This window comes from Cryptotermes secundus, unplaced genomic scaffold (genome assembly GCF_002891405.2).
Source record: "Cryptotermes secundus unplaced genomic scaffold, Csec_1.0 scaffold441, whole genome shotgun sequence".
NCBI classification, from domain to species: Eukaryota; Metazoa; Arthropoda; class Insecta; order Blattodea; family Kalotermitidae; genus Cryptotermes; species Cryptotermes secundus.
This window is the reverse complement of record NW_019727400.1, coordinates 40801-68148: the sequence shown is the minus strand read 5'-3', so window position 1 is coordinate 68148 and position 27348 is coordinate 40801. Positions and strand designations below refer to the sequence as shown.

General features: G+C 43.3%; 1 protein-coding gene across 7 annotated transcripts in view; it reads right to left on the bottom strand.

Moving 5' to 3' along the window:
* Positions 1-9219: 9219 nt before the first annotated feature.
* The window catches only part of LOC111864699 (hemocyte protein-glutamine gamma-glutamyltransferase), a 31203-nt gene continuing 13074 nt past the window's right edge, over positions 9220-27348 (bottom strand). For all 7 annotated transcript variants that reach the window (XM_023852143.2, XM_023852142.2, XM_023852144.2 and 4 more), the window contains exons 6-15: positions 26979-27205; positions 25072-25249; positions 22735-22989; positions 21120-21288; positions 20571-20668; positions 18743-18909; positions 17461-17584; positions 14428-14588; positions 11049-11185; positions 9220-9397 (exon numbers count right to left, since the gene is read on the bottom strand). In XM_023852143.2, coding sequence (XP_023707911.1) covers positions 9253-9397; positions 11049-11185; positions 14428-14588; positions 17461-17584; positions 18743-18909; positions 20571-20668; positions 21120-21288; positions 22735-22989; positions 25072-25249; positions 26979-27205 — 1661 coding nt within the window. In that variant the 3' untranslated portion in view covers positions 9220-9252. The remainder of the gene's footprint in view (positions 9398-11048; positions 11186-14427; positions 14589-17460; positions 17585-18742; positions 18910-20570; positions 20669-21119; positions 21289-22734; positions 22990-25071; positions 25250-26978; positions 27206-27348) is intronic.

The following is a 27348-nucleotide window of genomic DNA, read 5'->3' as shown; positions in this document are numbered from 1 at the left end:
TCAAAAATAGATCTTCGATTAAACACAAAGCTTTCTTTATATAATTAAAACAAAATACAGTAATATAAAATTGTAAAAAACGGAAAGAGAAATTAATTAATATGTAATAATTTGCTTGAATGTATATATTTATGATCATGTAACTTACTATAATTTACGTCAGTAATTTCGCTAAGATTCACTTTAATAACATCCTCCCAAACAGTCTGTTCTTATCAAATAATGTAGCTCTGTATCACTTACATTTCTCATTGTTCAAATTTGCTAATTTCATGGCGTCCATCTTGAGTTCACGCCATAAACTTAATAGAATCAAGTAATATCGAATAAACACGTCCATACTCAATATCGAGTGCTGATTCCTTAAAAGTGCTGTGGCATATTTGCTCAAAGTAGAAACTGTGGAGCCAGACCTCAGGGCCAGTGCTTCTGGAAGGATTAGGTCAATTGAAAAATCTAATGACCATCTGGATATGTTGCTAGGGCAAGATCATGACCTGAAGATAGATCCTTTTAAAATATGGCACAGTTCAGATATTTGGGAACAACGATAACAGATCGAAACCTGATTCAGAAGGAAACTAAGAGGCGATTGAACTCGGGTAATGCTTGCCAGCATTCAGTCCAGAACCTTTTGTCTTCCCGTCTGCTGTCCAAAAACATAAAAATTAAAATATACGAAACTATAATTTTGTCTGTAGTTTTGTATGGGTGGGAAACTTGGTCTCTGACATAGACACACATACACTGAGGGTGTTTGAGAACAGGGTGTTGAGGAGAATATTTGGACCGAAGAGAGATGAAGTGACAGGAGGTTGGAGAAAACTACATAATGAGGAGCATCGTAACTTGTACTATTCTCCAACTATAATTAGAATGATGAAGTCAAGGAGGACGAGGTGGGTAGGGCATGTAGCACGAATGGGGAGAAGAGGAATGCGTATAGGATATTGGTGGGAAAGTCAGAAGGAAGGAGACCACTGGGGAGACCAAGGCGTAGGTGGGTGGACAATATTAAAATGGATCTTAGAGAGATAGAATGGGATGACATGGATTGGATAGATCTGGCTCAGGATATGGACCAGTGGAGGGCTCTTGTGAACACGGTAATGAACCTTCGGATTCCATAAAATGCTGGGAAATTTTTTAGTAGCTGCAGAAATGGCGGCTCCTCCAGAAGGGCTCAGCTCCGTGAGTAAGTAAGTAATGACATCATCTGGAAGTGAACCCCCGACTTTCTGGCTTGTAGCACTGCGTGTCCCTATATTATGTGGAGTTGCCTGTGTAACTCTGAGAGCTCCTGTCTTGCTCATGTCCCCCTTTATAGCGCAGCCAGCACAGGAGGAATGCGTTCTCAACGAACCAACCGTGTTGCAACTTGGTGTATCTACGCAAGCTAACCATTTAACTGTGTCAAGGTCATAGTGACACCATACGCACTGACGGAGATCCGATCATACCGGGGTTTTATTCCTTTGAAGCCTGAAATTTATGTAAATGTGAGTAATATTCATAAATTCGGTTTCTGCCTCAGAGAAAGAATGCACTTCCAACCAACTGTTCACGGAAATAACAACCCTTTAGAAGTGTTCTGTCTTCTGGGATATACTGAGATGTAGTCAAGTGAAAGTCAACATATGTTTCGGAGAAACATGTCGCCTCCATCTTCATAGTCGAAGAATAACTCTGAGGATGGTAGCGATATGTTCCTCCGAAGTGTCAGCTTACTTTTATTTTACTACACTGTTATATGTCAGAAGATAGAACACTTCATCACAATCCCTGTGAGAACCTCAAATCTATTAGTAGCTGGTTACTCTAACGATTATATGAAACACATCAACTCACCCTGAAGACATAACGAAAAATTGTTAATGTTAAAGCAGGTTGTGCGTGTGTGTATATCGTCACATGTGAGTGACTATGAGCTCCACCATTGAAATGACAAACAATTCCCGTATTACAGGACTTTACTAGCAGCGCTCATTTCAATGGTAATAAAAGGTAAATTTGTCCCTGCGCTTAACTAATTAAGCAGTTCGCCATGAAAGCGTATGGGGGGGCGGATATACAGATCCACATTTTTTTTTATCTCGGCATTAGTTGGAGGTGAGTGGTCAGCTTCACGCTCCGGCCGCTTTACCCCCAATTATCCATTGGATAGGAGGCTGGGTGAACCCCAGATCCGGTCTGGACGAGTTGGAGAAGAGAAAATTCTTGAATCTAACCGGGACTCGAACTCCGACCTACTCGGTCGTCCAACCAGTAGCCAGTCGCTATACCGACTGAGCTATCCCGGCTCCCTTTGAATGGTAATACAGTCACAAAAATTGATGTTCTGGAACTTTTGAGTATTCTTCTTATAATTGACAGCTCAGTAAACGCAACTGACTCCAACCGATTAGTGTAGCTCTTGAGAAGCTAATTGTCGCTTAGCTCGTAAACAACTTATAAAACTTGTACAAGATATACAAGCTTTCCCCGTCAATGCAGGCTTGTGCAGAAGGTTGTGCCTTGACTTACGACGTGACTATGAAACGGCAGTTAGTCACATGAACAGTCGTACGCCTGACCGCCGCCAAGTTTAAACTTTTTATAATTTCTACGCCTGATTTCATCCCAATAATATTGTCACGATTTAGGAGTGTCACTATAGACGGGATATGGGTTAGATATTGGATTTATTGGCCACTTGTAAGTAATTACAGCGCTATCGCTAATCTCCGCACTTTACAAGTTTCCTTGTAAACGCTAAGTTTCCTCCAGCCTGCAATGTGTTCAGCAGCGCGTTTCTCAGTGGAGATCCTTCATCTTCCCGCGCTCAGGTTTTTCCTTCAAGATTCCAGTACAGAAATACCTGTCAATTATCAACTGAACTGGTTGCCCCAATTCTCTTCTTCATAACAACTCGTTTCCCCCACTGCATGCGTAACCGTTGCCGCGGAAACGTATTTACCAAGCCGTTGCAGACCAACGGCTGTTGTCGCGCTGTAGCAACTGGTCAATACGCCACAATATATAAAATTTTAGTCCGTACCTCACAGGAAACACATTACGTCTCCGCTACAAAGCCCAACCGATTAATGCTGTTGAGGGAAACAGTCGCTGTTTATTGTGACAGCCATATGGAACACACAGATATACTGTGTGGGCAGAATGCAGAGTTTTCTCATGTTAAAACAAGTGGTATATATAGTAACCACTGGGATTTAAAGAGCTAATATTATTTCCTTCGTACTCCTTTTTCCTTATGTTCTGCAAAGAGTGCCTCGTTGAGCTATGTAGCGTAACATATATAATTTGTTGGCAATATATAACTTGGCTCGTCTGAATTGTAACAGGCATTTAAAATGCCCTAGCTGAATCATCCATTCATTTTAATAGGCTTGAGATCTCCTTATATGGGTGCAATATCAAGGCTTGTCACATGATTCAGAGACATATGCCGGTAGGAAATAGCGGTGACCAATCACATCATCTACATATGATTAACACGTCACAGATAAGCTACTGGGTTCAACGTTACACAGCGTCTGATAACATGACGCGTAATCCAACTTCCCAGTTCGTAACAGGGAGCCTGGATTTACCACCCAGTTTTTTCTACAGAAGCACCCGTTCTGGTCACGTAGACTGAACATCGTCCATTTTTTAACTTACTTTCCTAAAGGAAGCTAATGTGATCTACTTCCTGTGTATCCCTCCGACTCGTCAACTTCTAAATGCCTGAACCAGTCTTTATTAAACTTGGCATGTGAATCATGGCAACTGAGTCCATCTCAACGGCGTACTTCATAAATGCCTCCCATCAGTCTGTGTGCCTGTATGTGTATCCCCTTATCATTGCTAGGCAACGGCTCGGTGAACATGTTACCGGGGCAACGAAAACACATGCAACAAAACAATTGTTGCACGCGTAGTTTTCTACGCGGCCCCTGTTGTATCAATGGAAAGTACGCGATTAATTCTTCAAAGATTTTCTTGTTTCTCAACAGTCACTCCAAGCGAATACCGGACTACGATAATAAAATACGGAATGGACCTATCTTTCCAAATATTTACTTATTCAACCGCCATAATCATCAACCACTGTCAATTGGTTCTACCTAACTTTTGCATTTGAAACAGGATCTTGAAATAGTGTAACAACTGAAAAGTAACTTCTTCCGGGTGTGATGTGGAGTGGTCATGTATATGTATACCAATGTTTTGGAGGAAAGCACTGCCTCCATCTTCAGGGTCGAAGAGTAAGCTAAGCAAGTAACCAATTAACAGCAACACTCCAATCTCACATAAAAATCAATCAAGTCGTAATTCTGTTAAACAAAAGACGAACTCATTCCAACAGGTACTCATTTAAAACAAGTGGAAACAGAAGGTACTCGAAATTGCATGGAGTACCTACTTATTTGGGGCAAGCGGTAGCGTAGTCAGGTGAGACACTATACTACAAGCCGGAAGATCGCGAGTTCGATTCCCAATGAGGTTACTAGATTCTTTTCAATTGACCTAATCCTTCCAGCCGCACTATGGCCCTGGGGTAGACTCAGCCTCTAACAGAAATGAGTACCGGGAATCTTCCTGGGGAGTAAAGGGCGGCTTGTGCGTAAGGCTGATAACCTCACCGCCATCTGTGAGCCGATTGTCTAGAAAACGTGGGAGTCTCGACGTCTCACTACGCTATGGGCCTCCACGGTCTGTTACAGGGATAGCTTTACCTTACCTTTACCTGTTTATTTATGAGTTAGGTTACATTTCAGCGTTTCTTTTTACTGCAAAGCACGTCTTGTAACAGTCTGCTAATTGCAAACGTCTCTCATTACAGTCGTCACACAATGGGACAATTAACAATTATTATAAATAATGATCTAATGATTATTCATGATTTTGGGGTTGAGGTTGTTGTAATGTTTGTTATGGTACAATTTCAAGTTGGTACGCAACACAATGGAACATACTCGGGCCCTTGGAGTGGAGTTCCTGCCTTCCGGCTACGCATTCAGAACGAACTGACACGCTTGAAAATGTAGGGGGGACATTTTGAGGATGTTGGAATGTCGGTATAGACAAGCGTGCATCCTGTTACCAGCATGGACATAAAGCGACTTACCAGAGTACTTCGGAAAAAAAATAATTTATTTCACACAAACCCGCGAACGTAAAGTTAATTCTGCACTTATTTAAGTACCATGAAGACGTATGGGGGAAGTGGAGGTACAGCTTTACGCACTCTTAACCTAGAGGTGAGTGGGCAGTTTCAAGACGCACCCAGAAAAGAGCCCCGGTGCCCGCTGGGTAAGAGGCTGTGTGGGTTTCAGAGCCAGTCTGGAATCTGGAGAGAAGAGAAAATTCTCTGGTTCCTGTCAACATTTGAATGCCGCCACTGTAATGACTGAGCTATACTCGTATACGTATAGTGACAATGATTATACGTTTTGCAATGTTGGGAATGAATGGTAAGGTCTGTGTGGGAAGTCAGTAAAATAAAGAAATGGTTAAGGGCTGCAAAATAAGAAAATACGAGTATGTGAAATATTAACGCAACTTTATTATACGTTTTGATAAAAAAAATCGCAGGGCAGTTAGGAATCCCCATTTTTTTCAGTTAAGAGACGGTTATACTTTTCAAACCAATTTTGTCCAAAGGCCCATACATTTTCTAATTACATAAAAATAATTCGGTTCGGCCTAACTTCAACGCTTGTCTCAATGACTGATACTAATTCCGTGCCATCAATTACACGTTTATCCACTTATCTTTAGGCTTGCAATTTGTAAAATTATTCACAAACATATAAAATTTTATGTACCATTTTTATTTAGAGGCGCGCGGTAGCGTAGTTGATTAAGGCATTTGGCTACAAGCCGCAAGGTCTTGGTTTCGATTCCCGATGAGTCTATTGGATTTTTCAATTGGAGTGTTAATTCTCACCGCCATGCAGAGGAATATCCTACACGAAATAAGAAAACGGAAGGCTAATTGGATTGGTCATGTTTTACGCAGAAACTGCCTTCTAAAAGAAGTTATTGAAGGAAAGATAGAGGGGCGGATAGAAGTGACAAGAAGACGAGGAAGAAGACGTAAGAAGATGCTGGATGACCTTGGGGACAGAAGAGGATACTGTCATTTGAAGGAGAAAGCTCTAGATCGCATTAAGTGGAGGAATCTGTCAGTAATCTGACAGATTACTGATGATGATGATGATGATGATGATGATAACCTTTCCAGCCTCACTATGGCCCTGAGGTCGACTCAGCCTTTAACAGAAATGAGCACCAGGATGTTCCTGGTGGTAAAGGAAGGCTTGTGTAAGGCTGACAACCTCACCGCCATCTGTGAGCCCACTGTCTAGAGAAAATGTGGGAGCCTCGACGTCTCACAATCCTATGTGCCTCCACGAACTGTTATAGAGATAGCTCTACTTTTTTACCATTTTTATATTTGCCTCTCGGGTTTCTTAAAGGTTCTTTTTAGCGTTTCTGAGAACAAAAACAGTGTGGGAATTAATGAGTTAGCAGATCATAATTTTCCTGTGAAAATATACTGTAGTGACGACACTAAAGTAACAGAGAGACCATCCTGCTTTGCCTTCTGGTGGATAGCTGTTAACGCTATCTCGCGTGGTTCGACCTTACATGTGAATTTTCGTTTCATATTTGTAAGGAAAACCAACAGTGAAAACCTCACTCAGATCCAGTGTATTCTGATCATCGGAATTTACAGGGCCTGTCAGTTGTCGCCTTAATTGCTAATGGACCTATCTCCACGTTTTGTGGAACAGAGGAAAGAAGAATACAATGTCTGAAACAAGAAAGAGATGAATATTGGATATAAAAAAACGCAATTGTTTTCTCAAAATTTCTATTGTGATTTTATTTAGTCTAATCATAAACGAACACCAATTATGCCCTAAAGAACTAGATGCTTTTATAACCTAAAAAAAAATAATAAAAATCTAAGACGGAAGAAAGATATTGTGATGCAGTACAGCTAAGGCCTTGTGAAATTAGTACAGACCTCCACTCATATGAAAGTTATCGGCATGTAAACACGCCGAGCGGTCTAAGGCATGCACTGTCTTCGTTCGCTCGGAAGCCGGGATCGTGGGTTCGGATCTGTTTCCTGTGAGGTACGAACTGAATTCTTATATATTATTCTTATACACTGCCGGTCACGGTAGCCGAGCTGTCTAAGGCATGTACTGTCTTCGCTCGCTCGGAAGCCGGGATCGTGGGTTCGAATCCCACACAAGGCATGGATGTCTTATATATGTATGTGTTTATTCTGTGTCTGTATTGTCCTGTGTTTAGGTATAGGCCTTGTGACGAGCTGATCACTCATTCAAGGAGAGCTACAGTCTGTAAAATAATCCAAATGAAAAAACAACCTCGACACCGTAGAGCATAAGGGGAACGGATTAAGTAATTCGGTAAAATCATGTAAATATATCAGTTTCCTACACAGGATAAACAAATTTCAAATAACAATCAAAATTATTTGAAATTACGATGGAAACTTCGTCATTTTTTTTTTAATTCGCTTAGTGGGGGGGTGGAGTTCAGCTGGGTCCACTCGGCACGGCGGGCACTGATTAGCCTATTGTAGCCTGCCCCGGGTGATTATGATGATGGACAATTTGGTGGAATGAAGATTGACAGGGGAAACCGAAGTACTCGGAGAAATCCCGTCCACTACAAATCCCACTTGACCAGACCCGGTATCGAACCCGGGCCCCGCGGTAGGAAGCAAGCGGCTAACCGCTTGAGCTATGGCGCGGCCAAACTTCGTCTACTTAGTCTACCAAAGGAATGATGAGGCTATCGTCAGTTAGTGACGTGGACAGCTACGTCATCATTAAAATGACACTAGATTCGAGTTTCAACACACGGACACTCTACGCACTGCGGCACAGAAAAAGAGAAGGAACATTTTGCTAGATACGAAAGTTTAACATATGATTTCCGGTACTTACAGTTATGTACATCGAAAGCATAAAAAGGCAAATCTGTCCCTGTGTTTAATTAATTAATTACTGCACCATGAAGACTTACTGAGGAATGGAGGCATACCTCCACAACCTGGGCACTACATGAAGATGAGTGGTCAGCTTCACGCCCCGACCGCTTTACCCGCGATACGCATTCTATAGGCGGCTGCGTGAGCGCCAGAGTCGGTTCTGGACGTTACGGAGAAGAGAAAGTCTCTTGCTCCTGCTGGGAATCGAATTCCGACCGTCCAGCCCGTAGCCAGTCGCTATACCGACTGAGCTATCCCGGCTCCCGTGTTATGATGTTGGTCCACAAGCTACCCGTACACTGCAGGTGAAATACACTATACAATGGCCAGCTTACCTCTCGCTGCATTTGAAGTATGTGAGACCAAATATGGAATATTCTAACATACCCAATCCCACTAAACTACAATTATGGCATATATCTGCAACATGAATATACTGTAGCGAGTAGAGCCGTTGCTATGCAACGACCGCGAGATGGGCGGATATACCAGGGTCATTTCTGGGAAACGGCTTGGTAAACACGTTCTCGCAGCAACAGACACGAACGCAACAACAGAAGAGCTGTGTTTTCTATGTGGTCCGTGACGATATGATATAAGCAAATAGGGTATAATCTGCTGTACTGAGCCTGGACTGACAGAGCCCCTGTATATATATATATATATATATATATATTAACATGTTTAACTTGTAAAATGTAAATATGCTTTACCTTATGACAAACGACTTACTACTGCAGACAATGACTCTGACAAAAAACAGACCCGTCCTTTCGTCAGAGAGGGCGCCCCACAAAAACAAGACTGTAATTGTCAAACAGTAATAAATTTATGGTCATGAGCCCCAGACTGGGATCAACACGAAGACTGACTGACTGACTGACTGACTGACCATCAGTCGCAATGTGATTTTACTTTAACTTTAGAGCTTAGTCAGTTCTGTATGGGAGTCTATGCAGAGGGAACTTGAGCCGGAGGCAGAGCAATAGCCACTGTTGGAGCCGTTACCAGTAAACATCTAGTAACAGACTGAGAACAGTAGACTATATGCTTTAGTGAACCGTAAGGTGTGGAAATAGCGATAGTGTTATAGTTATTTGTAGTTACTGCCTGTAAGTGGTCGATAAATCCAATAATCGAAAACCCCGTCTACAGTCACTCATACACGTGACAATATGATTAACTGGTCTGCATAACACCAGCTGCAGTTATGTTAGGTGTATTAGTTCAAACGATTATTCGGCCTTAACATGGACGGTAGTTGATCCAGTGACCTCTGTTAGCTGCTTTGAATTAAAGGCTCCCACGATTTTCCTTTCGCCCTCTTTCTTGGGGCGAAAATATTCTGTAAAGGTCACCAGCTCTCCCGGATGCACATCTCTGTAACGAGAGGAAAGCATCTCATGGTTATATTGTTTTCTGTTGAGCTGTTCAAGTCTGCTTGCTGTATGTATTATATATGTATACATAGAAGATGGGCTTGAACTCAACTGAATTTATTATGCCGTTTATGCATGAGAGTGTATGTCCACTTACAAGAGCTGCCATCAACATTTCACCACCACGAAACACCTAAATAAGTATTGGGCGGCCTTTAAAAGGGCCGGTTCTGTGTTTGCGCAACTTTTTTGGGCCACTGACTCAATTGGCTCAGATAGGCCACCAACCCCACCCTCCCCTTCTTAAATGGCTTTTAGAAAGAAACTTACGTGTATATACACAGAAACTCACACATCCTGCACTCTTCCACACTGAAGATGGAGACAGCAAGTGCTTCCGAAATGTCGGCTCACATGTACGCGGTATAACCACCCAAGAACTGTTAACCATAATGAAAGCCTAAAATCTGTAACTTCAACTTCACCACAAAGGCTGCTCCGTTGTCATCAGGTTACGCCGAGATAATGGGCTAGAAATTTAACTACGTGCTTTTTTTTTCCTTGGCACTACAGCCCCAGTGGGCCTAGGCCTACCTCCATCAACTTCTCCGTTCACTTCGGTTTTCCTTGACCTTACACATTCGGTAGGACTCCTTGGGCGGGTGATCAGCTCGTCGCAAGGCCTCTACCTGTACACACACACAAACTAAACATCCATGCCCTGAGTGGGATTCGAACCCACGATCCCGGTTTCCAAGCGAGCGAAGACAGTGCATGCCTTAGACCGCTCGGCTACCGTGACCGGCAACTACGTCCTTTATGTGGTATTTATTTCTACGTTTAGGGCGTCTGTTCAAGTTACTTTTATTCACTTCCTGTAAAATTATTATTTATTACGCAACATGAAACACAACCATTAAATGCCGGACACTGCCATAACCGTATTACAAAGAATTGTTTGGGATGTGACACCATGTAGTCTGGTATTTCTTTACCCATGTTTCGCAGGAAAATGCTACTTTAATCATGAGGTAAAAAGGTAAAGTTGCCCCTTTGCTTAACTAATTAAACACTACGCCATGAAGACGTATGTGTTATTGGGTGTATAGATCCACGTATTCTTGACCTCGGCACTAGTTGGAGGTGAGTGGTCAGCTTCACGCCCCGGCTGCTTTAAGAGAACCCGGTACCCATTGGATAGGAGGTTGGGTGGACCTCAGAGCCAGTCTGGATAACATGGAGAAGTGAAAATTCTTGACCCTACGGGGACTCGAACTCCGACCCCTCGACCGTCCAGCCCGTAGTCAGTCGCTATACCGACTCTCACATGCTCACAGAATATGAAAATTAATATTGAGACATCACGTTCTTCCGAAACGCTGTTAAGATTACGCCACGCTTACGTCATCACATTCCTCATATGGTCTGTCTAAAACATACTCTAGGGTACGTCACAGCGTGAGTGAAGAGATATCTTGCGTGTTGAACGAGATCTCCAGTATGGAAATAACATCTAGTTAACTTTCTAATGATGACGTAACGATCTACGTGCCTACTTGACGATAACGCACGTTCAAAGATGCTTTAGACACAGCATAGACACCGCGCTTTATGACTCCCCCACCTCTCACTAGGTGACGTCATTCTCTTACCTGTGCCTCATGATCTTGGGCCTCTGAAGTCCGGGCCCCTCCACGCTGAAACTGCAATCCATCAGGGTCAGAGACAAGGGATTCAGAAAAGAGAAAGTAGCCTGACAGGTCTGATTCACCTGTGGGTTTCCACGAATCTACAACACAAAGACAACTTAAAAGGTAAATGAATAATTGAATTATACAATCCGTGACCTTGCCACTTCATTTGTCTGTTGAGGGTACAGTTACGGCATAAATCTGCTTGCAGGTGTGGTCTAATCCAAGTGACGTAATCGATTATCTACTGAGTTGGTGAACCTGATTGAGTGACGTAATATATTCCGATGAATTGTGTCTGGTTTATTCGCAATCACGTACACCAACACATTGATGACATCAGACTTCCGTATCCACAGGTCAACGTGTTTACTTAGGCACGTTTAATGTTTTTTAACAATTATGTTGTACAGACTTTACTGACACATTTACGTATATATATTACTGACATAAACTTATTTGGTTTTGTATGTTTACATTATACCTCACCTCCATCTGTGACTCGTTTGTCTAGAGAAAATGTAGGAGCCTCGACGTCTCACAACCTTATGGGCTTCCACAGCCTCTTTCAAGGATAGCTTCACCTTGCCTTTGTTTACATTTATGAATTTATTTAATAATTTATACTATTTCTGAATCAATATTTAGAAATGTATGTTTATTGATCATTCAATCACAGACCTTTATTTATCTGTTTACCTATTTATGATGTGTTAAATATCTCAGAGAATGCGGAACCCAGAACCAGAGGGTTGGACATTGCTACTACCAAAACTTACCACTGGACACAATACTGAGTCACTTCCATCAACCTGTAATCTTCAAAGTCTATTTCCCTAAGTTCCATCTTAATGTTATCCTTCTGTCGTCTTCTCGGTAGGGCATAAACCTATCAAAATTATGAATGTATTCATTTCCTGCCCCAAACAGGTCATATACCAAATTTCTGTTTCTCAAAATGTAAACTGAGTACTAAATTCATTTAAGGATAAGACTATGAGGCTGATGTGACAAATATTGTAACAAGAGTCCTACATAAGCGCGCAACCTGAACACAACACCAGTATATACGTGTAACAAGCCCGCCACACAAAATGCAAACACGGAAAATGTGCATAAAAAGGCAAAGGAATCCCTGTAACAGGTCATAGAGGCCCATAGGGTTGTGAGACGTCGAGGCTTAAACATTTTCTCTAAACAATCGGCTCACAGATGGCGGTGAGGTTGTTAGCCTTACGCACCGGCCGCCCTTAACCCCCAGTAAGATTCCTGGTACTCATTTCCGTTAGAGGCTGAGTCGAACCCAGGGCCATAGTGCGGCTGGAAGGATTAAGTCAATGGAGAAAATCCACCTCATCGGGACTCGACCCCGCAACCTTCCATCTTGTAGCATAGTCCCCCCCCCCGGAAAATGTGCATATGTAATACAAATCCAGTATGCGACAACAGATTGCACATATCCTAAGATAACCTGAGTCTAAAGCGCTCATCAAGAGAAACGGTCATTACACAGGACCCAGGGCTATAGGTCTAAATAAAATTAATATAAAATAAGGAAAATAACAAAAAAATACAAATATAACAAGAATAATTAACCAACCAACAGCCCCTTTTTGAGCCATAGCCTTCCTTGGAAAATTCTTCCAGACTGCATCCGGTTTTCACTTCTTTGGATCTCGCAACAATATTTTTTTTTTACAGTGCAAGATCGTTCATTCATCCCCAAAACCTGGAGGACCAGGTCCCTGTTTTTATGTTCCCCAGGAACAGGATGGCCCAGTTACACCCCCAGGCACAGGGTTCCATTTTCGTCGCCTACTACGACTTGCAGGTCTATGGTGGAGGTAATTTTAACTACTTAACTACTCAACTATTTCATATTTTAACTCAATTTAAACCAAATTAGCTATAAAAGAAATTTAAGACTGGTGCAAATTAAAATTTGTTTGTATTGCGAATAACTCATACCCTTCGAAGCACCAGGACAAAGGTTTATATAATCCACAGTATTTCTTTAAGCACATAACTGGAAACCTACATTGTAAACATCAGCATGACCTTCCCCCATTTGTAAACACTGGCCAATGGAAGGGGAACAGCAGACAGAGTTTGGAGTGATTACCTGATGATGGCCAAAAATAGTGGCCGAAACATGCCGTAATGTAGACACTATAATCATAGAATTATACATATATTGTGAGACTGAAACTGAATAAAAGAAAGGAAAGTAACCACAGTCGCTTCACATACTGATGCTGAAATAGAGACAAATACATAGGAGGGCAGACCCAAATTATTTATTAGGTAAATTTGTGTTCTAATATTTCTATCCTAACTCAAGAGACCAGTATCCTCCTTCAGGAATTCAACTAGCGACGAAATTTCATTTTAATAGAATGTAAAAGCCGTTTAACGTTAACACGCCCTCTCCTAAGACAGCTGAATCCAATCCCACCCTCATATCCTATTTATCATCCTCACTCATGGAGCTGAGCCCTTCTTGAGAAGTCGTCAATTGTGCAGCTACTCAAGAATTTCCCAGCATTTTATGGAACCTGAAGGTTCATTACCGTGTTCACAAGAGCCCTCCACTGGTCCCTATCTTGAGCCAGGTCAACACAATCCATACCATCCCATCCTATCTCTCTGAGATCCATTTTAATATTGTCCACCAACCTGCGTCTTGGTCTTCTCAGTGGACTCCTTCCTTCCGGCTTTCCCACCAATGTACTATATTCATTCCTTCTTTCCCCATTCGTGCTACATGCCCTGTCCATCTCATCCTCCTTGTCTTGCTTATTCTAATTATACTTGGAGAAGGGTACAAGCTTACAAGCTCCTCATTTCTTATTTATTTAAGATCCAATTTGATATCATCCTATAACACCCGTAGACCGCCTCTGTGGTCTAGTGGTCAGAGCTTCTGGTTACAGACCCAGAGGTCCGGGTTCGATTCCGGCGCTACCAGATTTTTTGAGAAGTAGTGGGTGTGGAACGTGGTCCACTCAACCTCGTGAGGATAATTGAGGAGCTATTTCAAGGAAACAGCGGCTCCTGTCTAGAAAACCGAGATTAACGGTCGTGTGGATTCGTTGCGCTGACAACGCGACACCCTCTATCCTCTATGGTTGGCACTAATTGCGCCGACAAGCGGCGGTCGCTCGGTCGGTATAGTTCGCTTGCGGACTATAAAACCACGGAGTTTAGTTACTCTAACATCCGTTGATCTCTGTCTCTCACACTTTCCCACTTAACAGCACGTGTACGCTTTCTCCTGCAATAATATTTGGTGAGGGCTGCAGTTCTCTCAGTTTGCTATTTTAAGATTTATCTAGAGTACCTGGATGTTGAGTTTGGGTTTCTGCAGCTGGAAGTCGTCTTCTTCACTCCACGTTTGTTTTGTTTCCCTCACGTTCGCTATGGCATATATCTTGATCAGGCACTTGTCGACCAACTTGTCGATGTACTCACTGGCTGTCAGAGTGATTCGCAATGTTTCTCCTGTAACCAAAATTCATCATCGTTGACCAAAAAAAAACCCTTTTTAGATGATTCTGCCAAACTTGTTTTGGAGTGAGATAGCGTAGGCGGTCCAGCGACTGGCCACGAGCTGCACGACCGGGGGTCTGAGTTTGAGTTCCGGTAAAAAGGTAAAGTTGTCCCTGTGCTTAACTAATTAAGCACTACGTCATGAAGGCGTATGGGGGAGTGGATGTATAGATCCACATTTTCTTGACATCGGCACTGGTTGGAGGTGAGTGGTCAGCGTCACGCCCCAGTCGCTCATGGGGGAGTGGATGTATAGATCCACATTTTCTTGACATTGGCACTGGTTGGAGGTGAGTGGTCAGCGTCACGCCCCAGTCGCTTTACCCCCGGGAAAGAGCACTCGGTACCCATTGTATAGGAGGTTGGGTGAACCCCAGGGCCAGTCTGGACGATTGGATATGAGAAAATTCTTGATCCTACCGGGACTCGAACTCCGACCCCTCTGTCATCCAGCCCATAGCCAGTCGCGAGTCCCGGTAGGATCATGAATTTCCGTTTCTCAACGTCGTCCAGACCAGCCTCCTATCCAATGGGTACCTGGGGCTCTTTCCTCGGGGAGTAAAGCGGCCGGGGTGTGAAGCTGACCGCTCACATCCAGCTATTACCGAGTTCATGAAAATTTGGATCTATACATCCACTCCCCCATACACTTTCATGGCGTAATGCTTAATTAGTTAAGTACAGGGACAACTACACCTTGTCTGAATTAGACCATCCAGTTTTCACTTCTTTGTATTTCACGACATTTTTATGCCGCAAGGCCGTTAGAACTGCAGCCAAACCTCAACTTGGAGGACCAGCTCCCTGTATTTATTTCCCACAGTGATGACAGGGTGGTCCAGTTATACCCCTAGGCAGCGGATTTCCCTTTTGTCGCCCCTTACGCCTCAGAAGGCTACGGTTGAGGTATCCTAACCCGCCTCCACACGGGATTTATCCAAACTTATTTATTTATTAAGCGGCCTCCGTAGTCTAGAGGTAACGTTCCCACCTCATGACTCGTAGTACGCGGGTTCAAATACCCGGCGGAGGTCGTCGAATTTTTAAGGGCGGAAAAATTCAGGGAACAAGTCCTCCGGGAGGGACTTTAAGCCGTGGGTCCCGTGTCGTAGCTTTACGGCACGTAAAAGAACCTCATATCTCCAAAGGAGGTCACTGAGCCAAATTACGGACGTTTCCCGCCCAACAGCAGTCTCTAATACCTCTGGTAGATGGGGGAAGCATTATAGATACCTCTCAGCTAGTAGTGCCGGTCTCGCTGGCTGGGCGGGACTGATGGTAAGCACAAGTACCGGTAGGATATAGAGACTGGTAGAAATCATAGAGGGAAGCACAATGGACCAATACAGGTCTAAGTGCATGGGGAAACCCACCCTCTCCAATAACTAACTAACTATTTATTTATTTATTCATACGTTAGCACATTTGTAGGCGTCACAGCAGTTTGAGAGGATAAAGACATGGCCTTCCCATAACTGCCAATAACTTCACATGCTCAAATTCATGGCAAATAAAGTGATGCTGCCTGTAAGGGTGTCCGTTCATGTATCGACAGACGTACACCCGGATCAGGGAAAGAGTTAACAGAGGAAGAGGGGATTAAGCAGAGACCGAAGTGACAGTCCATTATTTAATACTGAAATTAGAACTTTGAAATTTTTGTACACTAATTTTGATAAGCTGCTCACGGTAGCCGAGCGGTCTAAGGCATGCACTGTCTTCGCTCGCTCGGAAGCCGGGATCGTGGGTTCGGATCTGTTTCCTGTGAGGTACGAACTGAATTCTTATATATTATTCTTATACACTGCCGGTCACGGTAGCCGAGCGGTCTAAGGCATGCACTGTCTTCGCTCGCTCGGAAGCCGGGATCGTGGGTTCGGATCTGTTTCCTGTGAGGTACGAACTGAATTCTTATATATTATTCTTATACACTGCCGGTCACGGTAGCCGAGCGGTCTAAGGCATGCACTGTCTTCGCTCGCTCGGAAGCCGGGATCGTGGGTTCGGATCTGTTTCCTGTGAGGTACGAACTGAATTCTTATATATTATTCTTATACACTGCCGGTCACGGTAGCCGAGCGGTCTAAGGCATGTACTGTCTTCGCTCGCTCGGAAGCCGGGATCGTGGGTTCGAATGCTACACAAGGCATGGATTTTTGGTATGTGTGTGTGTTTATTCTGTGTTTGTCTTGTTCCGTATTTAGGTAGAGGCCTTGCGACGAACTGATCACTCGTCCAAGGTGTCACACCGTCTGTACAAATTATCAGTGAAACTGAGAAAGCAACCCTATGCTGCTCCACAGTGGAAGCAAGCTCGAGAAAATCTGATTAAGATATCTACCATCTGTATAAAATTTCATAAAGACTAAGAAAAAGTTGCTTCATGATCAACAAAATTATTTGTTAAATTAATGTAAAATATGAAAGAAAAATTCAGGCCAAAGTTTATCAAACATAAAAATATTCATGCGCTTAGCACAATAGATAGAGTTTTAGAATAGAATGTGAACCCAAAACACATGAGGAGAAATCTGAGTCTAAAATTAATCGCCCTAAAGATTTTGGTCTCACCTTTACCCCACCTACATTGTATACCTCCCTTCCCCTAAACACAAAAAGTAAATAGAGAGAATCTGTTAAGGGAACAAAGGCAGAACACAATTGACAACAGACTGGAGTGGGAGAAGGCATTTAATGTAAGAGGGAACTGCCAAGCAGACAGGTGGGGGAGAATACGTGTTCATTCTTTCCCAGATCCGACTTTAAGCAGGCGTAAGACATATACATTACATACATGCCACGAGGCATCAGACATTGTACTTACGTTGGTTGGGCTTCACCAGGAATTCCCCGTTGGCTTTCTTGAGCCTGTGCGCTGTGTTTCCTGTGTAGTACACAGAGCAGGCAGATAACATGACAGAGATTGTGCGCGACTTCTCCGACTTGTTCTAGAAAAATAAACGGATTTAGCTGGAAAAACAGCTTGGAAAGTTTGGAAGATCTCGGCAGCAGGAAGACAATATTATAATGAATCTAATAGAAACGCAGGCCGACAGATGGATGGATGGAACTGGCTCAGAACAGATCCCAGATCTGTTTAATGATGATGTCAGTATCTCACATTATATGCGTTAATATTATAAGGTAAGGTAAAGTTGTCCCTGTGCTTAACCAATTAAGCACTACGCCATGAAGGCGTATGGGGGAGTGGATGTGTAGATCCACATATTCTTGACTTCGGCGCTAGCTGGAGGTGACTGGCCAGCTTCACGCCCCGGCCGCTTTACCCCTGAAACAATTGGTTAGGAGGTTGGGTGGACCCCAGAGCCAGTCTGGACTACTTGGAGAAGAGAAAAATCTTGACCATGCGCTATCCCGGTTTCTTTATATGAGGTTAATAAATACAATAATTCAATTAAAATCTTAATTTTGTTTACGTGTATACTCAACAGCCCGAATGCCAATGATAAAGTAAACGGGAGAAGAAGACAGAACCAAATACAAAATAAAAAAAAACTCCGTGGCCTGTAGTCCGTTAGCGAAATATACAGACCGAGCGACCGCCGCATGTTGGCGAAGTTAGTGTGCCAATTTTGGGGATAGAGGGTGTCATGTGGTAAGTCTTTGTGTGCCAATTTTGGGGATAGAGGGTGTCACGTGGTCAGCGCAACGGATCCCCACGGTCGTTAATCTCTAGACCGGAACTGCTATTTCCTTGAAATAGCTCCTCAATTATCCTCATGAGGCTGAGTGGACCCCGTTCCAGACCCACTACTTCTCAGAAAATCTGGTAGCGCCGGAAAACGAACCCGGGACCTCTGGATCTATAGCCAGGAACTCTGACCACTAGACCACAGAGGCGGTCAACAGATACACAATAGTAGTAATAATACAAAGGAAATTGGTTCCAAAGTTTTCAATACGATTTGACCATCCCCAAGAGAGAATAAAATAATTCTAAGCCAAGTTAGAGAAGGGACAAACAATTATGCATCGTTATGTTGCAACAGATATATTAATGGGCGAAATTCTGTCGACTTAAACAATTACGATTACATGCTTATGTTCATCAAATATTTTATTTCGTATTGGGGTTGGGCCCAGACCTGGATGTGCACAGTGAGGCTGAAGTCCTGACCGAAGGGCACCCTGTCCAGCTCAACGAGGTCGAAGTGTACATCTTCGCTGCCCTTCTTGGGGAAGGAGTAGTACTGCTGGGCCCTCTCCACACCTCTTACAGCATTGAACACCGTCAGTCGCTCGGTTTGCGAACCTGAATATAAATCAAGAAGAATATTTTCTATGGATGAGGTACGAACTGTATTGCTGAATGCGTGGATTCTTTGAAGGATGGATGTTTGATAGACTGATGGATGCCTGAATGCTTTAATGTCTGGGTGGGTGGGCTGTTGAATGGCTGAATGGATAGATAATTGTTTGAATGAATTGATTAGGTGATGAATAGATTAATAGATGGATGATTGAGTCGATGGATTGAAGAATGATTCAAAGGATGGATGAAGTAATAATGAAGCAACATTGATACTGAATGGATGGTTTGATGGTTTGATGAATGGATTGATAAATGGGTGTTGAGGGGATGCATGAATGGATTGATCTTTGACTGGATGGTTAAATTGATGGCTGGATGACTGAATTGGTGTTTGAATGGATGGTTAAATTGATGGATGGATGACTGAATTGGTGTTTGAATGGATGGTTAAATTGATGGCTGGATGACTGAATTGGTGTTTGAATGGATGGTTAAACTGATGGATGGTTGGCTGAATTGGTGTTTGAATGGATGGTTAAATTGATGGCTGGATGACTGAATTGGTGTTTGAATGGATGGTTAAACTGATGGATGGTTGGCTGAATTGGTGTTTGAATGGATGGTTAAATTGATGGCTGGATGACTGAATTGGTGTTTGAATGGATGGTTAAACTGATGGATGGTTGGCTGAATTGGTGTTTGAATGGATGGTTAAATTGATGGCTGGATGACTGAATTGGTGTTTGAATGGATGGTTAAACTGATGGATGGTTGGCTGAATTGGTGTTTGAATGGATGGTTAAATTGATGGCTGGATGACTGAATTGGTGTTTGAATGGATGGTTAAACTGATGGATGGTTGGCTGAATTGGTGTTTGAATGGATGGTTAAATTGATGGCTGGATGACTGAATTGGTGTTTGAATGGATGGTTAAACTGATGGATGGTTGGCTGAATTGGTGTTTGAATGGATGGTTAAATTGATGGCTGGATGACTGAATTGGTGTTTGAATGGATGGTTAAACTGATGGATGGTTGGCTGAATTGGTGTTTGAATGGATGGTTAAATTGATGGATGGATGGCTGAATTGGTTTTTGAGTGGATGGTTAAACTGATGGATGGCTGGCTGAATTGGTGTTTGAATGGATTGATGGATGGATGCATGCATGGACGAATGGATGGGTAAATAGCTCAACGTTGGGATAGTGGGTTATACAGCGACTATGTATCAACCGCAAATGTTATTGTCCAGTTATATGAGGACTATGTCATTCAGTAAACCTTAAGGACTTCAGAGGATAAAGGCGTAGCCTACTTCACGGTACTATACTGGAATTCTCCTAAAGGGAGTAAACAAAACTATGAATAAGCTCATCAAGGTAGTCGGTGTAAATTTATTTTGTTACAGCCGTCAATGAGGAGACGATTAGGACTTTTATGTGTATTGAAGTGAACATGAAACAAAATTGCAGAATTATAATTATTTGAATTAAAATTGTGATTCAGAAAACAAAAAATTTTAATGTAATCATTTAACGAAAAATGTAGAGGGAAAGAAATGCTTAATGCAGAAAATACTCAGATATTTTATAGAGTTACTGTACTGAACTTAGAAACAAAAATTTAACTTATATATATTTGTCAAGATAGTGTATAATACCTTCCGGACTTTTATACTGGCCGGTGATATCTTCGATGTCCGAGTCACCTTTATCATCGTCCTTATCATGTCTCTTGGTGACTATTTTTCTTCCAACGCTGTAAGAAATAAACCTTATTAATACAATTTCGACACTAATATATAAAACTTGTGCATGGGAATTATTTTTCTCTGCTAGAATGAAATGTATCCACAAGATAAAGTGCATACTAGTGGCAGTAAATTTACGGTTCCTGACAAATAGTTTATAGTTACATACAGGCCGTTTCTTAGTTCTGACCTCTTGGTTGCACATGAGGGGAAATGACGAGAGTTGCTGCAATAAGTAGTGGGGAAGTGACAGCAACTCAACAGCGAGAGCGGGGAAGGGAGGGAAGGTGACACTCTGTAACTAAGGTCCTGCTATAACCCACAATCTCTACCCCAGTCAGTGGAAACAACCAGATCCATCGCGCCCTCTGCTGAGAGCGACCAGGCCGAAGAATATGGCCAGTACTAGAGTGACGGGATAATTCAAACAAATAAATCTGAGACGTCTATAGTACATACTGATACTTGTTGATGCGCAGGGGTGAGAAACCCCAATCCGACGTTTCGTCCTCTTGAAAGTGACACACATCAGCGTTAACTTCTGAGAAGACGAAAGGAGTATCGTACGAGAATCCCACTTCTCCGCGACGCACTGCCTCCAGAGAGGCTGGACCGCAGCGATAGATCGCTGAAAATATATCGTCAGTCACAGACAACCCAGTTCTACCAACTTTAGATTTATTCCTATCACTGGCGTTTATGTTATTGGCTCTAGATATGGCTCTAACAAAACTGAATCGGGATCGAACCCGGGCCGTCGCGGTGGGAAGCCAGCGACTAACCGCTTGAGCTATGGCGGGGCAAATTTTGCTTTAATACCTCGAGGAAGAAATTTGTTTTCGGGAATTTTATAAGAATTCACATTCTAGCGGCGATCGGTATTAAAGGGTATGACCTAGTGTGGTTGGTAGATAGTTACCAACGTTTCGGAGCAACCTGCTGTTTCCATCTTATAAGAAGAATAGTGAAGATGGAAGTAGCATTCTCCTCCGAAACGTTAGACTATACGGTATACTGTAATAACCCATAGGACATCAGCCATTATCCGTGACAACTAGTCGCAAGGACAAGACGTGTCACTGAACCTAACAATCGTGGCATGAATGCGTACAGAAGTGGCTACAAGTTCAGGCCGCATTTATCCCGATACACGACGGACAGGTGGCTGGGCGAACCCCTTGTTTGGGCGTGGCAGAGAAACATCTCGGCTACTGTCATGAACTGAACTCCGGTCATCAAGCAGAAACCACTCACTTTACTGATTTTCTTAATCGCGGTCCGAGATGGGGATAAACAGTCAGCTTCAGACTCCGCCTGCTTTACCCACGGTACTCAATTGCTATGAGGCTGGCTGGATTTCAGGTTCTCACATCGGTGGTTATGAAGATATAACGCCGTGTAGTCCGTAGAGAATCAACAGACGTTTCGGAGGAACATATAGGCTCCACCTTCAAGGTCGAATAAGGCGAAGTAGATACCAGCGTGAAAGCAAGTAGCAACCTAAAGATGGAGGCGATATGTTGCTCCGAATGATCAAGTCAAGGAGGATGAAATGGGCAGGGCGTGTAGCACGAATGTGGGCGAAGATGGATGCATACAGGATATTGGCGGAAAAAGCCAGAAGGAGAGAAGCCACTAGGAGGACCAGGACTCAGGTGGGTGGACGCTACTGAAATGGATGTTAGAGAGACAGGATGGGGTGGCATTGACTGGATCGATCTGGCTCAGGATAGGGACACGTGGAAGGCTCTTGTGAACACGGTAATGAACCTTCAGGTTCCATAAATTGCTGAGAAGTTCTTGTGTGGTCTCACCATTCGCGGCTTCAGGGCTCAGCTCCATAAAGTTAGTCTAGTTCTGTTCCTCCGAAACGTCTGTTGACTTTCAACGGACTACACGGTATTATATCTCAGTGCTGGTCTAGACATGATGAAGAAGAGAGAGGATCTATGCCCATAGTTATTCATTTTACTGAATGGGTACTGGCTCACTCCTTAGACAAAGAATAATATAAAATGAATCTTGGTCCAGAGATGGGTTCTTGTGAGCACGGCGAGCGATAGCGTCTACTTACCATCACTAGCTTCTTGGGGTGTAGCGTCTATGATTTGCCAACCACCGTACCCAGCGGGCAGATCCGGTCGGGTCATCCACACTTCGTTCCACACGTGGAAGTTCCAGCATGAATCAAAGCAGTCACCTTCTGGGCCACCCTCTATCTCTTGGCCATCCCGATCGAAGTATTTATCGACGGTAAGCGAGGCGTTTGTGTCGTGCGCAGACACGTAGTTCGTAACGGAGCGGCAAGGGATGCCCAGAGCCCGGCATACTGCAAATAACGTCAACATCAGTTTAACTTCTTGTAATGAAACAGAGTGGAATTACTGAGGAGATCCAAACATACGAGTATGTGTACAGGGCACGCGGTAGCGTACTTAGTTGAGGCACTATGCTACAAGCCGGAACCTCGCGAGTTCCATTCCGCAGGAGGTTATTAGATTTTCCAACTGACCTAATCCTTCCAGTGACCAGATTTTCTGAGAAGTAGTGGGTCTGGAACGGGGTCAACTCAGCCTCGCGAGGATAATTGAGGAGCTATTTCAAGGATATAGCAGCTCCGGTCTAGAAAACCAAGATTATCGGCCGTGGGGATCCGTTGGGCTGAACACCTTTGCAGAAGTCGGCGGTCGCTCAGTTGGTATAGTTCGCTTGCGGACTACATGCCACATAGTTAACCCTTCCAGCTGCACTATGGCCCAGGGGTCGACTCAGCCTCTAACGGAAATGAGTACCAGGAATCTTCCTGGGGCGTAAAGGGCGGCTAGTGCGTAAGTCTGACAACCTCACCGCCATCTGTGAGCCGATTGTCTAGAAAATGTGGGAGCCTCGACGTCTCAAACCCTATAGGCCTTCACGGCCTGTTACATGGATAGGTTTACATTTTTTAAGGTAAAATTGTCCCTGTGCTTAATTAATTAAGCATCATGCCTTCAAGATGTATGAGTGTATGGAGGTATAACTGCACCATTTTTGACGTCGGCACTAGATGGGGTTAGTGGTCAGCTTCACGCCCCTGCCGCTTTAACCCCGGGGAAAAGAGCCCCCCGGTATCCAATGGATAGGAGGCTGGGGCGCCCCAGAGACAGTCTGGATTCTATGTCCTTATGATTTAGTTCTTAATTACGCAGAAGGCCATCTTTATCCATATTTTTTTACCCCCTTTAATTACACACTTATTCTTTGATACAAAGAGAAGTCTGCACATGCGCCTAGGGCAGTACTTCTCAACCGCCGGGCGGCGGCCCAGTAGTGGGCCCTGGCATCAGTTTTACTGGGCCGCGAGAGGCTCTTCTGGAATTTGTCATTTTAATTTTCTAAGCACATTTCATGGATAAATATTTTATAGTGGAAATATTCTGAGGAGAACAATATTTGTGTCGAGAAGCTCAGCCACAGAACACCTAAATCTGTGAGCAAATGTCAGTGACCAAGCCGCATATTTTTAAACATGGAAGTATTCATGAATGATCGCGAATTTTCAGACATCCAAATCTTTCAACATTCGGGAAAGGCAATACCGATGTTTATGACCAGTCATAAAAATTGCCTGCAAGCCGATTACAACACTGGGCGGCATATACTCTGTTCTCAGAACTGAGCGAAATAACATCTGTGTTGCAAATGTCAGTGACCAATCAGCACGGAAATATAAAGAAAATGTTTCCACTGAAATTGAAGATCAAGGCAGTCTGTATCCGGTTCTCAAATCTAGTAATACTGAATACTGTTTCTTCGCTGAATTGAGAATTGAGAGATTCATACATTTTTACTTATCAAATTATATACTTTACATATATAATTATTTGGCGTGTGTATGTGCTAATAAGTGTTTCGCCGGCAAGTTAACATCCTTCTGCTTCGTCCTCTACTCAGCTGACTTCTATGGTGAGTTACAATGCATAAATATTTTTCTCACTGCCGTTTTTTTTCAAACCAACATAATTAAAATCAATTTAATAACACAATAATCAATTTTACGCTGAATAACATAAGTTTTTGGTGATCAGCACGGGATATGTCAATGAAAATTAACACAAATTAATTTAGTGATGTTGGACTGAGGAAACTACAAAATGCTACAAGATATCATTAGTCAAGTGATTGATAACTAATTTAAACGTAATTTTATGTTTGTCATCATGCCACACCGTATACATAAGTGTACTAATACTCTTTATGATTATGCTATAATTAATTACTAATATTACGTTAGCTTAATGCATGAACTTTAACAAAACTGGAAAGGTATTTACGAGTAAATTTGTTGGGACTGGGCCCTCGTCTTATAAAAAAAGAACTTACTTGGCCGCGGTCTCATAAACGTTGAGAACCACTGGCCTAGGGAACTCACCAGTGACGACAACGGCGGAGAACACCCAGCACTGTCCGTACTTGACTGGACGGCCACCATCCTTGAGATATTGTTCAAAGATGGCGACACTTCCTGTCCAAGAGTGCGGGGCTGTCCCAGTCTCGAACTTACCGTCCCAGCAGCCCACCAATAAACCATTATCGTCATTTGCATTAATCTGGAAAACAACAATAAGTGGGAATGTATTCCCAAACGCGTTCTTTGTGAATTTATACAGGCTTATATCCACTTAACTCTATGAAGCCGGGTCCTTATTAGGAAGTCGTCAGTCGCTCACTACTCGTGATTTTCCCAACATTTTATAGAATACGAAGGTTTATTGCCGTGTACACAAACGCCGGCTTGCATCAATGCCATTAATGTTCATTTACACCCTAATTCTGACAACAAAAACGTATTACGGGTAAACTGAGGCCGTGCTGAGAAGTCAAGTGGCTCGACACCCTTCCATATCTCCCTCACAGCGCAGGCGCGAGAGCACAGGCGACCCAGGTGGTCATGTAAGGTTCCTTCATTTTATGATCGCCATATTTTGCAAGCCATCTATTCACTTGCTTTCATCTTTTTCGTTAAATTAAAACTAATTTATATTGATATTATGTGCATTACTTTACCACTAACTGACATTAATCTTAAACGTGTCAAGCAACAATGAGACAGACTCTTTTAAGAATTACGACATTCACTTCGTCTCACTGTCCCTAAAAATCGTGTTCCTTCCTGCCCCTCGGCGCTACAGCTGAGGGCGAGCGTTGGTCTCCTGAACAAACCGCCTCCATTCTTCCTCTCCATCCTTTGTACTTCCTCCAACCTTCTCAGCTCCTTCGCTGATGACGATTTCCGTTCAGTCTATCCGTCCGAGGCTGATTATCTGTTTCTGAACAATTTAATTTTTACGCTGTGAAGGCAGCCTCATGCCCAACCACCAACCTGGAGAACCAGGGTATCCCTCTTCTTCTGGCTCCTGCCCCTTGACATGTCCGACATGGGTGACCCTACCAGTAGCTACGCTACCGCCGGCAGAACTCTCAGGATCTCAGGAGCACTCAAACCCCACCACCACGATAAGGTGAAGACACCATCGGTGTGGACATCGTGTTACTCATATTAACTATGATGAATTATTGATAAAGTTTATATATTTTAACTGTAGAGGGGGGGATTATTTCTTGGGGCGGCAATTAAGGCTTGGGACGGGTTTCCCCCCCACTAGTTCTCACACTCTCCCTTCAGGATGCTTCAGTTTATTTCCCTCGAGTTGTCCAGCCGTTCTGCTCATATGAATGTCGGTAGTTATAACCCTCGTTAGTTAGGAAAGCTTTGGGCTGGTTTCCAGGGGACATAGGAAACTGGGGGGAGATCAACAGCAGAAAAAAAGGGGAAATTCAATAGCACCCCCTCCCGCCATTCAGGGGACTTGTTTCCGTGGCCTCAGTATAGAAAACAGCACACAAGAAAACCTGACACTAATTTATTTTTCCTATGTTTTCGTTTGTTCTGTGTTTGTGTTATCCTGTGTAGGTATTGGCCTTGCGACAGGCCTGATCCTCCGTCCAAGGAATCATTCAGACTGTCTATATGATTAAGAAACTAAAGTGAAACGAAACTTTTAACATATGCGCTCTGCTCTAAAGGGAGCAACAGTTAATATTTTTTTTAGATCTATTTTAATATGATCCTCCCATCAATGCCTAGGCTTCGAAAATGGTGTTTTCCCTTTAGATTTAGCTGTTAAATCTTGGTGTGCATTTCTAGTCCACCTAATTCACACAGCTAACATCACAGTCCACGTATATCTAATCTACTTTCCGACAAAATAATTGTCTTAATGTGGAAAGAAAACCCACGAGTCTATGAACAAGAATTTACATCTTGATGGTACTTACTACGGCGGAAATGGCCCGCGCCATCTGGACGGGATTTCCGCGATCCGCGTGTTTCAGTTTGGACAGTTCGAGGAGGTACATGATGGCCGGAAGTACAACATCGTCGAACTGACCAAAAATCCAGCGTTTCCCTTCGGGCCGCCTGGAGGAACCCGTCCACACTTTGCCGCTCTCGTTGAGAACATACTCCCACCTCTCCTCCTCCCCGTCCAAGTGTACGGCGTCATCTGCGAGAGGGAAGGGGGAAACATAACAGAGAACAAGAGCACAAACTTCTACGTCTACAGTCAATCATTCTTTCTTTCTCTCTCTCCTCTTTCCTTATTTCACTATTTCTCCGTGGTATGCTACAAGTCGGAATGTAGCGGGT